General features: G+C 40.0%; 7 protein-coding genes across 7 annotated transcripts; 6 read left to right on the top strand and 1 right to left on the bottom strand.

Moving 5' to 3' along the window:
* Nucleotides 1–337: 337 nt before the first annotated feature.
* SAMD00019534_058310 (hypothetical protein) lies at nucleotides 338–2,346 on the top strand (the record flags this gene model as incomplete). Its single annotated transcript, XM_012899322.1, has 5 exons — nucleotides 338–631; nucleotides 738–842; nucleotides 915–1,031; nucleotides 1,117–1,988; nucleotides 2,064–2,346. Coding segments are annotated over 5 exons (1,671 nt in total), but the record flags the coding sequence as incomplete, so codon positions are not given.
* A 603-nt stretch (nucleotides 2,347–2,949) lies between these two features.
* SAMD00019534_058320 (hypothetical protein) lies at nucleotides 2,950–3,681 on the top strand (the record flags this gene model as incomplete). Its single annotated transcript, XM_012899323.1, has 1 exon — nucleotides 2,950–3,681. The coding sequence occupies one exon, from the start codon at nucleotides 2,950–2,952 to the stop codon at nucleotides 3,679–3,681; it is 732 nt and encodes a 243-aa protein (XP_012754777.1).
* Nucleotides 3,682–4,302: 621 nt separating this feature from the next.
* On the top strand, nucleotides 4,303–6,899 carry SAMD00019534_058330 (hypothetical protein; the record flags this gene model as incomplete). Its single annotated transcript, XM_012899324.1, has 7 exons — nucleotides 4,303–4,608; nucleotides 4,685–4,943; nucleotides 5,006–5,138; nucleotides 5,216–5,986; nucleotides 6,055–6,273; nucleotides 6,366–6,737; nucleotides 6,821–6,899. 7 exons carry the CDS (start codon nucleotides 4,303–4,305, stop codon nucleotides 6,897–6,899), a joined length of 2,139 nt encoding a protein of 712 aa, XP_012754778.1.
* A 293-nt stretch (nucleotides 6,900–7,192) lies between these two features.
* Nucleotides 7,193–7,930, top strand: SAMD00019534_058340 (hypothetical protein; the record flags this gene model as incomplete). Its single annotated transcript, XM_012899325.1, has 3 exons — nucleotides 7,193–7,317; nucleotides 7,373–7,495; nucleotides 7,558–7,930. The coding sequence occupies 3 exons, from the start codon at nucleotides 7,193–7,195 to the stop codon at nucleotides 7,928–7,930; spliced, it is 621 nt and encodes a 206-aa protein (XP_012754779.1).
* A 1,216-nt stretch (nucleotides 7,931–9,146) lies between these two features.
* On the top strand, nucleotides 9,147–11,889 carry SAMD00019534_058350 (hypothetical protein; the record flags this gene model as incomplete). Its single annotated transcript, XM_012899326.1, has 7 exons — nucleotides 9,147–9,725; nucleotides 9,793–10,374; nucleotides 10,459–10,720; nucleotides 10,800–10,935; nucleotides 10,983–11,081; nucleotides 11,137–11,419; nucleotides 11,482–11,889. The coding sequence occupies 7 exons, from the start codon at nucleotides 9,147–9,149 to the stop codon at nucleotides 11,887–11,889; spliced, it is 2,349 nt and encodes a 782-aa protein (XP_012754780.1).
* A 1,320-nt stretch (nucleotides 11,890–13,209) lies between these two features.
* Nucleotides 13,210–14,673, top strand: SAMD00019534_058360 (hypothetical protein; the record flags this gene model as incomplete). Its single annotated transcript, XM_012899327.1, has 1 exon — nucleotides 13,210–14,673. A coding segment is annotated over one exon (1,464 nt), but the record flags the coding sequence as incomplete, so codon positions are not given.
* Nucleotides 14,674–15,047: 374 nt separating this feature from the next.
* Nucleotides 15,048–15,562, bottom strand: SAMD00019534_058370 (hypothetical protein; the record flags this gene model as incomplete). The annotated part of the gene is made up of 5 exons (XM_012899328.1): nucleotides 15,048–15,055; nucleotides 15,117–15,152; nucleotides 15,240–15,257; nucleotides 15,333–15,436; nucleotides 15,507–15,562. The coding sequence occupies 5 exons, from the start codon at nucleotides 15,560–15,562 to the stop codon at nucleotides 15,048–15,050; spliced, it is 222 nt and encodes a 73-aa protein (XP_012754782.1).
* Between the last annotated feature and the right edge of the window lie 291 nt (nucleotides 15,563–15,853).

A 15,853-nucleotide genomic window follows, 5' to 3' on the forward strand; every position in this document is an offset into this window, starting at 1 on the left:
TGTGTCTTGTGGACACCAGGGAAAACATCAAATGACGGGCATCTACACAATACCGAACAAGTCCAAGTTCTCGAAACCTAAGAATAATATAAAATATCTCCGTAGAGATAGAATATCATGTTGATTACATTCAATTAATGATCCTTTGACTAAAATAGATTAGATCAGAAAACAGAAGTTCGAGATAACCACGATGAAACTTCATGGGCTTCTGAAAAGATGTTGATGATTTTGAAGTGCACTTCACTCAAGAGTTCATTCATTCGAATGAATCTGATCAAGTTATATAAATATGGACATCAACAAAAGTAGTAGTAGTAGTAGTAGGAGTACTACCAATCGCAATAGTAATAGTATAGTTGATAGAGTTTGGCAAAGAATAGATCAGAGTACATTGACATTTGTTGTCATTGCATTGGTACTGAGATGTATAAATTCAGTGTTGATAATCACCTACTTTGATCCCGATGAGTATTGGCAGAGTCTTGAAGTGGCACATCATTCAGTCTTTGGCTATGGCTATCTAACATGGGAGTGGGATGTCAAGATTCGAAGTTTCATGCATCCTTCAATCTACGCTGCTCTCTTCCACTTGCTCAAACTACTAAATATAGATACTCCATACCTTGTTGTAAGTTGTTGGTCCACCGCACTCATGGAATCATTCCATTCAATCAATCATTCAATCAATCAATCAATCAATCAATCAACTAACTTGATTCATTCATCAAACAAAGTATATTACACCAAAGTTGCTCAGTGGAGTTGCTGTCGCTGTTTGTGACGTCTATTTGTATAAGCTGGCCAATTCAATGTTTGGACAACAAGTTGCAAAGTGGACGGTACGTTGGACATCCCTCATTCATTCCCAGTAACGACCATCATCCCTTACTAACCAACCCATCAATCATCAGCTGATATGTCACTATATGTCATGGTATACATTCGTATGTTTGGTACGATCATACTCCAACTCAATCGAGACCATCTTGTTTGTCATATCTCTATACTATTGGCCACTACCTGGAAAGGTTCAGTATGTATCCAATATCTTTGTTATCCATGTCCTTCACTAACATACTGCCACTGCCATATGACTAAAGGCCAAACGAGAAGAACTACCGAGTATTCAATAATATACAGATCACTGTTATTATTACTACGATTGCATTTATGATTAGACCAACTACTGCATTGATGTGGCTGTACTTGGTACCATTATACATGTTGACGTCAATAAGATCGATGAAACAATTGGTTCAATTCCTGTTCAGAGATGTATTGCTTGCGGCATCGATCACACTGGCCATGGTCATTGTCGTGGACTATTGTTTCTACAAGGAGATCACATTGGTACCATACAACTTCCTATACTACAACATTGTACGCAACTTCTCTGCACTCTACGGTACACATCCATTCCACTGGTACTTCACCAATGCACTGCCTGTAGTTGCATTCACTCTCTTACCATTGGTCATACTCGGTTGTCAAAGATTATATACAGTTCAACAAAGAGGAGGAGGTGGAGGAGCGAACAGATTACACTTGGTGGGAGTCACATTGGTCACCGTAACATTGTACAGTTGTCTTGCACACAAAGAGTTTAGATTCATCTTCCCCATTGTACCATTGATGATGATCTACGCTGGTTATTATATTAGTACAAGTGTTGATCAACAGCCAATCACTACAATCGTTGCAAATACTGGTACGGCTGCCCCTGCCAAGACCAGAGGTATCAAGAATCACAAGGCAATATTATTATTATTATTGCTAAACATACCGATGGCTATGTTCTTTGCACACTTTCATCAACGATCACCAATCGATGTGATGCATTACATCAGAGAGGAGATATCACCCAATCATCAGACCAACTCAACATCAGCCTCCATCCATTTCATTATGTCCTGTCATGCCACTCCCTACCAAAGCTATGTACACAATCCACACCTGTCACTGAAGATCCTCGAGTGTCCTCCGCCGTATGTACATACTTAACATAATATTCCTGGAAGGATGGAATACCAAGAATCCATACTAACACTTCACCCAACCAGATTGAACGAAGAGGATGGAATGAATGAGAGAGACTTATTTAGTGATAATCCTCAGAGATACTTCATTGGAACATATATTTCTTCGGATGGTGATAATGCAAAGTCATTGTTCAAACATCATGCACTTCCAGAATACTTTGTATTGCGCCATGACTATATTCCAGTGTTTGAAGAGGTGACACAAGTGTCCAGTCACTATCAACATATTGCCACACTTACCAATGGCCTCGATATCACCAGCACCTCAGTCTATCAACGACTTCGTACAGATACACCATCACGTGTCTGACCAACGAATGGATCTACACTCCCCCTTCAAGCCAAACGCTTAGAAACACGTTAGAAGATATTCCATACCCATACCACCTTTAGTGATGTGAATGGAATAAATAGGGGTGGGGAAACGGACAACAGACCGGGACATCTGATCAATAACAGATAGCTAATACACACTAACTCACTTAGTGCGCTCTACTCAATCAATCAAACACTGAAGTGGGGGTAATGAGGTGGTAAACATACCCCCTATGATTTGTTTTGATTTGTTTGTTTATTTTTTTATCGATTCACACAACAAACCCACTTTTCAAACATTAAAATGGTATTGGTATATTTGATTGTTGAGTTTTGTTTTTATTCATTCATTCATCCATTCCATTCAGATACACACTTATACATACATACACATATATAACTTATTATTTATATATATATATACATTTATATATATATTTATTTAATTGTTGTCTATAACAACAAACATACAAACACATTCATTCATTCATCCATTGCTTGTTAAATTAATTAAATATAATTAATTATATCTATCCCTGTATCTAGTTATAACCTTATATATACATTTATATAAATATATTATCTCAATACAATGTTAAAGTTAACAAAGAGGAATCACTTTGATGCGTTCTCTACTCAAGAGACATCATCACCATCGCCATTTGCTTTTGCACAGTTGCAACAGAATCAGCTGAAGCAGCAGAATCCATTCGGCGCTCAATCATCTTTGATTTATCAACAGCAGCAACATCAACAGCAGCAACAGCAATTCCAACAACAGCAACAGCAACAGCAACAACAACAACAGTCATCTGAGCAGCAGCAACAACAGAATAATTATCAAATAGATAGTGCACCACTCAAGAGAACTAGATTGAGTAATAACACTGCGTCAACCACCAAATCTGATTATTCCTTCTTCAACAACGTCGCCAGTCCCATCACAGATATTGTATTAAGTCTAGACAGGATAAAGCCCAGCAACAAGCAACAACCAATCAAACAACCACAACAACCAATACAATTCTCATCAAACTCACAACAACTAAACATTAACAACAACAGTAATACTACCAACAACAACAACAACAGCGTCAACAACAATAACAATAACAATAGCAGTAACAACGACAAATTATTTACATTAGAAGAGGTCAAACATATTATAAAGTTGGCACTCGAGGAGCATGAGGCCAAGATGCGTAGAGAGTATGAGAGCATCGTACAGACAAAGCTTATGGAGCAGTTCCAGTGCTTCTCAAAGTACAACGAGGACTACATATCAAGACAGGTTCGCGATAGTGAATTCAGTTATATGTCCTAAGTCAACCAACATTGTACTTCACACACAACTTAATAATAATAATAATAATAGTAATAATAGCTACAGCAGCAATAACTAGTTATTATCATAATATGTAGAGACAAGTAAACAACCGAGTCAGTCGTTCAGCAGCGTAGAAACAAGTGGTGCATTAGCATTGCTATTTCTACATTGCAGCTAGCTAGAAGCAGCAACAACCATTCCAGACCCCGACCATTTAGTAGTAGTTGGCCACCACCTCCGCCGTCTGTTCCACCTAGATCTACTGTCCATGACCAATGTGCAAATGAACCATTAAGATATGTGATCGTAACAACATCCATAACATTAATAAACAACTTTAGTACATTGAACAAGGAATATATTTATAACATCTTATCATTTATTTATTGATTGTACCTGTTCCACCTTGATCACCTTACAGATTGAACGAATAATACATCTTCGATTTGAGCGACTTTTCGAAACGTCCAAACAACCCAACACCCATAATTCCATGATCAATGCAATGCAAGTCATCATTCATTCATTAATCTACTTTAAGTTAATTAATTAAACATCATATCCCTGAGTAAACAAATACATATATCCTATATCTATATCTATATATATATATCAATGATGTCCAGTCAATCACCATCATCAACGTCAACGTTGTCAACATCATCCAGCATCATCAACAATGGCATCGGACATTATTGTGTACACTCTGATGTTAACAACAATAACAATAACAATCATAATGAACATAATAATACAACAACAACATCATCATCAACATCAACAACATCAGCGGGACAAGATAAGGCCAAACGTGTATGTCCACATCTAAAGACATTCAAGACTAAAGACAATGGACTGGCATCACTTGCAATCATCATGAGGTATCTGGCTATGTCCAGGAGTGGCGTAGTAGACTCATCAAAGGTATGTATCAATCATCATCATCATTATCATTGTCATTGACATTCAATGTAGCTGACATGTATACTCGTAACATTAGTTGTCGATACCTAGTTGTGTAGAATGTCATTGCTTCAATGGACGTATTCATCTGTGTCTGCACTGCGTGTATGCTGGTTGTTGGCGGCAGCAACATATGATCAAACACTTCCAGGAGACAGGACATTGTCTGGCGATAGACTCCACCACCTATCAACTCTACTGTCACTCTTGCTCCGACTACATCTATGACAACGAATGTGACGAACTACTCGAAGACACTCAACTAAACATTACACTACTATTACAAGATCTAACAAGTAAGTGCTCATAGCATTCATTCAATCATTCATAATGCTGACCGTTGTATGTACGAACTTAGACCCAACATCCAAGCGAGTAAAGTATCGCGTATGGAAGCCAACATCGAAGGAGTCCAGTCTCATTCAAACAAACTCAAACTATAACGCATCAGCATGGCTTGGTCTACGAGGACTGAACAACCTTGGCAACACGTATGAGATCGAGCCAGCATTCAACATGTCACGTGATACTTACCTCTGACACTTCATTCATTCAAACAAACAAACAGATGCTTCATGAATGTAATATTACAATCGTTCATACATAATCCACTGTTGCGTAATTACTTCCTAAGTGATATGCACAGTAACAACAAATGTGAGAAGAGAAGAGATCGCGAGATCCTACATCATCAACAACAACAGAGTCAGGACAGCACGAGTGATGATGGCGAGTCATCACACGTGTCTGTGTCGTCGGCACAATCAGGGTCCACCACTGGCAGCAGCAACGGCAACGGTGGCAACAATGGCAACGGTGGCAGCAATGGCAGTGGCAATGGCAATGGAAGAGCGTTGGCAGCAACAACACCAATGCCCACATGTTTGGGCTGCGAGATGGACATACTGTTCACACATGTGTTTAGCGGCATGAAGAATCCATACACTCCACATCACTTCCTGTACAGTTGTTGGAGTTACTCAAACTACTTGGCGTCGTACGAGCAGCAAGACGCCCATGAATTCCTCATCTCGGCGCTCAATGGTATCCACACGCATTGTGGCGGCACACACAACAAGGACTGCAACTGCATCATACACTGCACGTTTGGCGGTCTGTTACGATCAGAGGTCAAGTGCACATCGTGCAACTTCACGTCGTCCATCACCGACCCTTTCATTGACATCAGTCTGGACATACCAAAGAGCCATGCCAGCAGCACGGCACATCATCACCGACATTCCTCATCCGATGACAATCATGGCAATCATGGCAACAACACATCCAATGGCAATGGAGTTGATAGAGGACACAACACATTGTTATCATGTTTGGAGAGGTGAGTGTCGTTGGTCACATGATGATACGTCGACGACGACATTGGAACTAACTAATTCAATCAAACAGATTCACACAACCAGAGAAGTTGGACGACAAGTACTTTTGTAGACGATGTAATACCAAGCAGGACTCGACCAAACAGTTGTCATTCGATACACTTCCAGTGGTGTTTTGTTTCCATCTGAAACGATTCGATCAATCAAAGAAACGAACACACAAGATTGACACATTTATCGAGTTCCCTCAGATATTGGACATGAGTCCTTATACATCCACTCATAAGAAGTATGTTACACCATGGTGTCAAATGCAATTCTAATGGTATCCATCCAACCAGGAACAAACAACACTGACACACTGACACATAATCATCACAGGAAAAGCCTAAAGAGGAAGCATAGCGAGATTAATGTTGAACCTCAACAACAATGTACAGATGAACAGACCAATGGAAAGGTGGAGGATGAGGCAATGATCGATCAGAATACGACATCAAAAACAACAACCAACGAGAAAGATACAGAGACAGAGACAACAGAGACAACAGAGACAACAGAGCAAACAACAGAGATATTACCAACACTGCATGATGACAACTATACATATGAACTGTTTGCAGTGGTCAATCACACTGGAAAGATGGATGGAGGTCATTACACATGCTATGTCAAACACAATGAGAGATGGTTCAAATGTGATGACTCTATCATATCAAACGCATCACTCTACAATGTTATTCAAAGCAAAGGGTAACTACATATTAATCTATCTTTGGCAATATTGTTTGGACCAATTCGCACATTTACTTACACCATACATCCATCCATCCTAGGTATCTTTTATTCTATATGAAGAAACAACTGGAATATAGAAAGTCAACACCATCCAAGACGATACCAACTGTTGTTTAATCAACAACAACAATGTAGAGATATAAATATATTGACACCAAACCAGACCTTGTTCCAACAAGTCTTTCAAGGGGTTGAGCGGGGAATGGGGACTTGGGATTGAAAGGTGTGAGTGCGTTAATGGGTTAGACCTGGTCCATCGATAAATTGAGGTTGACCCCTTCAAACTCTGATTCTTTTAATTAAAAAAGTGAACAGAGATATATAATACATTGTTATAACATTACTATACTTAGGTACATACAGAAACTTAACAAACTTGTTGTTGATAGATTAATAGAAGAGATAAAGGAATGTCCACTTCACAAAACACAACAGATGTTGCCAATGAACATATGGTTGCCTATTGCTTTGACACATTGATCAATCATTATGATGCAACTAAACTGAATACACCTACATTTACCAATGATCCTTAGTATGTATGATATGTGATATCATATATAGGGTACACTAACTAACTTTAATCATAGTCCTTTGTTTGTTACATGGAAGATTGACGCTAGAGGCAATGGAGACTATGACCTTAGAGGTTGTATTGGTACCTTCCAAGCACAGCCATTGATTCAAACATTGAATAACTATGCATTGACAAGGTATGTCCATCACTCAATCAACTCATCTATCAACTTAACTCACTCCAAACAACCTGATATAGTGCTTTGAAGGATCACCGTTTCAAACCAATACCTCAGAAGGATTTACCTAAACTAAAGTGCTCAGTGTCATTGTTGGTGGACTTTGAGGACGCCAAGGATTGTTGGGATTGGGAGGTCGGTGTACATGGCATATGGATTGAGTTTAGAGATGCCAGCAATACAAAGCTCAATGCTACCTACCTACCAGAGGTGATGCCAGAGCAAGAGTGGACAAAGGAAGAGGCACTCAAGTCACTAGTTAGAAAAGCTGGCTACAATGGAAAAGTGGACGAACAGTTGCTACAGCGAATCAAACTCACAAGATATCAATCATCCAAAAGTGCAATGACCTATGCTCAATATCTCGAGCACAAGAAGTCTCAACGACAGTAATCATTGGTTCCCAAACACATAGTAGCGCATCAACATCAATGTTCCACATCCTTTGGCACCAACAAGTAGTCATAGAGTCTCTCGCACATTGGATATGCCATTCATTCGTTCGTTCATTCAATCATTCAATGAACTCCCCCTGTTTCTTTCTGTACAATACCAATAACAACAAGCGCATAAATGATGACACGTAATTCCAAATGGAACGCACGTGTATATTTATTAAGGATAATCCTTTGGGAATGAGTGTTCCGAATCGATAAGCTTGTAAAGTCTTCCAGGTCACTCTTTTGTTGTTGACCTGGTCTTTCCGATTTAAATGTACATGTCCAAAGCCTCCTCCTCGTGGTCCACCTTCAACAAGATGACAATATTGTCGTTTTGAAATGTGTGTTTGGACCCACCCCACACATCTCAATTCCATGTTGGCACCTGGAACTTGCCAAAGATGGCAAGTGTTCCTTCCAACACTCACTCTCATCTTGGACATTCCGACTGGTCAGTCTCATGTTACCCTACAATAACAAATACTATCTCTATCTCTATCTCTATCACTATCACTATTTACTTTGTTAACATCTAATAATAATAAGAGTACATACTCACTCAAAAATACAATGTAATTATGAATGAACATGTACTTAAGAAACATTCATCTTCCAATAATAATAAAGCTACAACAACAAAAACAACAACAACAACATCAGATAATCAAGGACATACATTATTGATAACAGGTCACATTGCCAGTGATTTTGATACTTTATCATCAATTGTATCAGCATATATATTACTCACTCGTAGTGATACATCATTCTTTAATAACAACAATAACAAATTTAATAATATAATATGTTATCTACCACCTTCACAATATAAGAATATACACAAGTTTGTTCAAGATAATGTTAATGACTTCTTAACATCATTCAACTTTGTCCAGAACCTAACAACACAACAATGTCAATCGATTGACTATGTGTTCGTCGTTGATACCAAACGTATATCAAGACTCAAACATATTCATCAAGTACTATTCCCATCAGAGTATCATGATGTTTCATCTCAACCATCGCAAGGCCAGCCCAAATTCAGCCCTCGACTGAAGGGTATCTATATATCTGATCATCATCCTGCAACATCTGATGACATTGCCGAGCAGACATGTCCAAATGTTGTTGTACACTCTGAGATATGTGGATCAAACTCTGCTTTGATGGTCCGTCGATTGAAACAGAACAAGGTGGAGCTGTCTGACTTTGAAGCAACCATCATATCATTGGGCGTCTACGAAGACACGGGCAAGTTCACTTATGGAGGCACCACACATATAGACTTCAAGGCCCTCTCCTATCTCACCAGTCGAAACAAGCTGGACATGTCAATCGTATCGCAGTTCACATCAATGGGCAAGCCATCTGCGAACGATCTGAGCACGATCGACTCCTCATTGAAGAAGTTTGAGCTCAACCTATCACAACTGTCAACGATGGAGTGTATGCAACGATCAGTCACTTCCGTCAACTTCTTGGAGCACAAGATACATATGTGCCAGCTTCCCGTCAACGATGAGTACCGATACAATCACTCACCTCTTATCCAACTGTTCATGGAGGTTCATAATGAGGTGGAGACACTCATCGTCTTTACTCGATGTGATGAGTCTGGTACCAATGTCATTTGTCGAACATCATCCAATGGTCCACTAGACGTTGGGAAGATATGTGAGATCCTTGGAGGTGGTGGTCATCGCAATGCTTCATCAGTTAATCTCAAAGAGGCAACACTTCCAGAGGTAAATGTGTCATTAACATTGATCGATCAATCAAACATGCTCACTCATTCATTCTTCGATATCATAGGCCAAGAATATAATATTCTCTTTAATCTATGCAAGCATCATTGGAAAGGGTATTAAGGTCAATGACGTGATGAGCAAGAACCCAATCACGGTGTATGATGATATGTCACCTTTGGAATCATTGGCCATATTCCAACAACATCCAAGGGTGAAGCATTTGATCGTTGTTGACAGGGTGACTGGAAACTTGGTCGGCCAGGTTGAGCGCAGTAGGACCGAGTTCATTGCCAATCTTGATGTTCGTCATCACTCCAACACGGTGCTGAAGGATATCGATCACCTGATTGACAATACATATCCAGTCAATGATACTGACTCTATATTGGACGTTGTTTGTAACCTTACAAAGAGGTCACAATGGATGCTACCTGTACTCCATGCCCAAGACAACGCCAAGACGGAAAGCAGCAGCAGTGGCTCATTGGTTGGAGTGATCACAGCAACAGATATACTCAAGTTGATCCTTTCAGAGATTGAGTGTCATCACATCACTGATGATCTATACGAGGGCACCAAGTACTACAACGAGGTATCCACCAGGCTACCAGGATTTGTATTTAACTTTATACAATTCCTTCATGAGGTATGTTCGTTCGATCAATCAATCAATCAATCAACTCGCCTCAACTAACATCCAGCCACCCAATCAATCAAACAATGTTAATAGCTTGCCAGTGATATGGACAATGATATTTACCTTTATGGCAATTGTGTGTTTGAGTTGTTGACCTATGGCCAACATCCAACACAATGCATAGAGAGCTTCGAGTCACTCATATTCACTGACCTGGACAATATTGACAAGTTATGTCATCATATTGAGACTGCCATCAATGCGCACAGTGACACACTCAACTGGAGTCTAAAGTCATCAGTCAACTCACAGGATGAACGAGTACTCCACTTATTCAAAGGGAGATATAACTTTGGTATGTATCCATCCATCAATCCGTCAATCCATTATCCAACACACATACTTACAGAGTTACGCACTCACGCGCGCATTAGCCATCAAGATCGTCTCCAATCTCTTCTATCCCAAGTCAGACTATATTTACACATTCCAGCCAACCAAGATCAAGCTGGAGTCCTTCTCCAAGATATTCACATTCTCTTCTTTGTTAATATCATTGAAGACCTATTGGTATGTTATCATGACAATAATAACATCATTATACTAACACCTCAAAGTGTTCTGGATCACTTCCTCGGATGGGAGGACATCAAGGAGAAGAGGATAAGGACACTTCATTCTTCGTCATTCTCGGATAACCCCGAAACACTGTTAAGGTATGATGTTGGAGTGGTCGATAATAGTTATTAACTAACTAACTTTATTATATAGTGTATTTCTATTATCCAAAGAGTTGGGATTCAAGATATCCAATGAGACCAAACGATTCATAAAGTACTCTATCAATAATGGTGTGGCCAAGCGTATCAATGGAAGATACTATATGGAGTTCTTTTGGAAACTATTCAAGTATGATGACTACATGTCAACACTGAAAGAGCTACAGTTCTATGGCCTTTTGTCCGAGATCTCTACAAACGTACAAATCAATGCCAAGCTATTCATTCATCTGGAACAAGTATTGAATTGGTACAATGCATCACACATTGAGAAGGTAAGCTTATGACATCATAGATTGATATGATTGATTGATTAACCTTCCATGTATACTTTTAGAAACCGGATGTGATCAGACTTAGATTCTTTACATTGTTCAGTGGACTGTCATTCAAGACAATTCAACTTGACTTGCTGCCAAGACTTGAGATCACTGTTGAGGAGAAGACATGGTTGGGTACATGGATAGACTTGGTGCAGACAAAGAAGAAGTTGATCAAGAAGTGGGTCAGTGATTTGGAACAGAAGCAGACACGTAACATTGAGGAACTCAATGAGATACTGGCACCTCTACCACTGGAATGTATCATCCTTATAATGACCAGAATGATGACCGAACAAGACCTAAGTCCAAAGTGTCAGAAGGAGCATCAATACTTTATCAATCAGGCTCCATTCTCATTGTTCTTTCATCATCAAAGCTTCGAACAACGTATAATAGTTCCAACTGGTACTGATTCAAGATGATTGGATTGGCAAATCAATTCTTTGAATAAACCAGTTCTCAACAAAGACGAACGATTCATTCATTCCTTCAATTAAACACACAAACAAAACATGACAGATAATAACAAGGATCAATATATACCTTGGTTTATGTCAGCTGACATCAATGTTGTTGATGATCAACAACAACATGTGACAACAACACCAACAGCAAGCCCATCTCCAAAGAAACAACAACAGAATACAGAAATATCAATACTATCACATTATAAAGAGTACAATACAGTGTTTGAACAGGTTGCACAACAGATAGCATTATGGACTGCATTGGATAGGACATCATTCACATTGCTTCATAATCTAGCTGTTGTAATGGAGAGACTATCAATGTGTAACAACAGTGACAACTCAAACATGACTTCAACATCATCGACATCAGGAGTACTATCAAACAATGTTATAGAATCACTTCGTATCAAGTACAGTGCAAGAGTTGAAGATATAATGAAGACAATGAACAAGTACATGGATGATAAACGACGTGTTGTAGATAAGTTAATTCAACAATCTATAAAGTTATCAACTTATTGGGATAGATCAATCAACTTTGTTGACAACAACAGTAGTAGTAATAGTAGTACAAAGAGTTATCAGAGACAAGTAGAGTTTAACAGTGGTACACCATCAATGTCACCTTTGACATCATTGCATCAATGGCTTCAATATTTCTTTCATTGTTTCAAACATGAACTACTGCGGCAAGAGGACATCATCAGATCAATAGACTATTGTCTACCAGTTGAACACATTCACAAAGCCATCGATAGATGGCAAAAACAATCACTCATTGATGATAACAAGGGTATTGTGTCCATTCATTCATTCATCATCATCATTGTACATGTTGTTTCTAACTCTATCTATCCACATTCGCTTAATCATTTAGTCAAAGAGATATTGACATTGGCCAATGGAGTGATCAAAGATGATTGATTAACTTGAATGCCGAATGTCTACCTTTGGTCAAGAATGATGATGATCGCGCCTCAATCAAGAAGCATTGAAGCTACGCTTTTGATCTTTCTCAAACCCACCAAAATTGGGGTGGGAAATTTAATTAAATTATTAATTTCAAACAACAATCCCCATTAGGAAGAATGATCATCCTCTTCAAAACAAGTTAAACAACAAGGCCTCAATGTATGGTGAGGTCTCATGGGTGTGATGTTCAAGGAGTTACTTACTACTTTAAAGTTCACAACAATCACAATCCACATTTAAAATATATAAAACAGATATTTTGTCAAACAAATAATAACAACAACTACAACAACAACAACAATGTTGAGATTGAATAAACTCATTCCAACAACAACATCACTGCTAAAGTCGTCTTATTCGAGACACTATGCATCAGCAACATCATCATCCAATTCGGACAAAATGACACCACAAGAGTTGATCGTCAATCAGATAAAGAGTTCACCAATTCCCATGATCAAAGTGTCTGGTTCCGATATCGATGGAGTACTCCGTGGAAAGTACCTCCAGAAGGACAAGTTCACATCATCCGTTGACAAGGGCTTTGGATTCTGCAGCGTCATCTTTGGTTGGGACTGCGGTGATGAGACCTATGACAACGTGTCGTTCACTGGCAATCACACTGGCTATCCAGACATCACGGCCAAGGTGGACCTGTCCACTTTCCGTGAGGTGCCCTGGGAGAACAACATACCCTCGTTCCTCGTGGACTTTTATAAGAACGATGGCACGCCCCTCCCAATATGTCCACGTAACCTATTGAAGAAGGTCATTGCCGATTGTAGAGCTGAGGGCTTTGATCCAATGATGGGCATGGAGTTTGAGTGGTACAACTACTCCGAGACCAACAAGTCCATCAAGGCAAAGAACTTTACCGACCCCATCCCATTGACACCCGGCATGTTTGGTTACTCAATGATCAGAATATCCGAGAACTCAAAGTACATGGAGGAGTTGGCCAATCTCAAGAACTACGGCATCCCCCTCGAGGGTCTCCACACTGAGACTGGTCCAGGCGTCTACGAGGTGGCCATCAACTACTCTAAGGCTCTGGAGGCTGCCGACCGTGCCATCCTATTCAAGTTGTCCGCCAAGGAGATCGCTGCCAAGTTGGGTATCATGGCCAGTTTCATGGCCAAGCCATCGCTCAAGCTACCAGGCTGCAGTGGCCATATGCATCAGAACTTTGCCGATATTAATACTGGCGTCAACTTGTTCCACGACAAGAGCGATCCGAATGAGATGTCACCAATGTTCAAGAGCTTCCTGGCTGGTCAGCTGGAGCTGTTGCCAGAGTTCCTGCCATTCTTTGCACCGACCATCAACAGCTACAAGCGTTTGGTCGATGGATATTGGGCACCGACCACACCGACCTGGAGTGTTGACAATCGTACTGTCGCCATCAGAGTGATCAAGGGTGGCAAAGCCACACGATCAGAGTTCAGAGTGACCGGCTCCGATGTGAACCCATACATTGCCATTGCTGCATCCTTTGCTGCTGGCCTCTGGGGTGTTAAGAACAAGATGGAGCTGAAGCAAAAGCCCGTCGTTGGTAACTCCTACGACCTCTACAAGAAGGGTTTGGTCCAGCGTCTGCCCAGATCGCTGAGCGAGTCGACCGAGGTGCTGGCCAAGTCAAAGGTGGCCAGGGAGATCCTCGGTGCCGAGTTTGTCGACCACTTTGTCAACACGAGACGCTGGGAGTACCGTCAGTTCAACCATCAAGTACACAGATGGGAGCATGAGCGATACTTTGAGATTATATAGGCAGTCAGTCAGTCCTAGCAAGGATATATGATGAAGTAATAGCCTTGGATGCTGCTGCTGCTGTTTAGGCAACACCAGGTGTTTAGCGATGATAACGACGACGATGATGACGACACACAGCTTGTTGTACTTTTAGGTAATAAAGATATCCAACATATATATTCCAATGTAGACTCTTTGTTCATTCATTCGTTGATTCAATGGAAGTGGTTACCAACTTGACAACTGACTGGTCGCATCATCATGAGCCAGTGAGCTATCAACTGTTTGTGATTCGATATCCTTATGAAGTGTGCTTGACATTGATGGTATCCAATGATCTCCTGCTGACGACGAGATTAGTCTCGTGGTAGGTACAATACATATAGAGCTCAGTTATCTGTTATTGTTGGTTAGTTAGTGTGAGATGGAGAGAATGAGTGGATGATCGATCAACTTACAATACAACTCGAGTCCATCGCCATCATTGATCTCATCTGGTTGTTGTGGAGGGAGGGGAGGAGTGTTGATATGTTAGTAAGTTGGTTGGATTGATCAGGAACAAGAGCATTCTATCGTCTTACAATCTGCAAGTGTGATGTCTATCGATTGATTGAGGAATGAAGTTAGAACATTGATCGGTAGGTTGACTGACTGGACGAATGATGAATACATACGATCTTTGTAAACATTATACCATTTCTGTAGTCTGATCTTCTCTGGTCTGATACCAATCTGAGCGGCCAAGACCTTCTTCAAATCGCCAATGGTGTCATCGGAACTGTATTGTTGTGTCGAGTTGTTGTAAGTATGATGTCCAGGAATACAACAATATGTTTAATGATACCTACTTTACTTTGACTCTAACCTTGTTTCCTAAACGATCATTACAAACAACCTCTATCATCGTTATATATATGTATATTTATGTACAGAATAGTAATCAAATGAATGAATGATTGCCTCTTTGGGTGAGTCGCATGTCTCGTTTTCTTGCCACTGACGGACTGATTGATTGAATACTCTTTGTCAATGCTGAACAGCATCACAATGGAGTCTGGTTTATTTACATGATCAACTACTAGTTCGATGGTTGATGAAGTGAAGTATTGGTTGGATCTTGTTGTTGATGTTGTTGATGATGATGTTGTGCTTGGTGATGATGTCTGTTGTACGATGATGATGATGATTGAGGAGG

Source organism: Acytostelium subglobosum (assembly GCF_000787575.1).
Source record: "Acytostelium subglobosum LB1 DNA, scaffold: scaffold10, whole genome shotgun sequence".
In the NCBI taxonomy this organism is placed as follows: domain Eukaryota; phylum Evosea; class Eumycetozoa; order Acytosteliales; family Acytosteliaceae; genus Acytostelium; species Acytostelium subglobosum.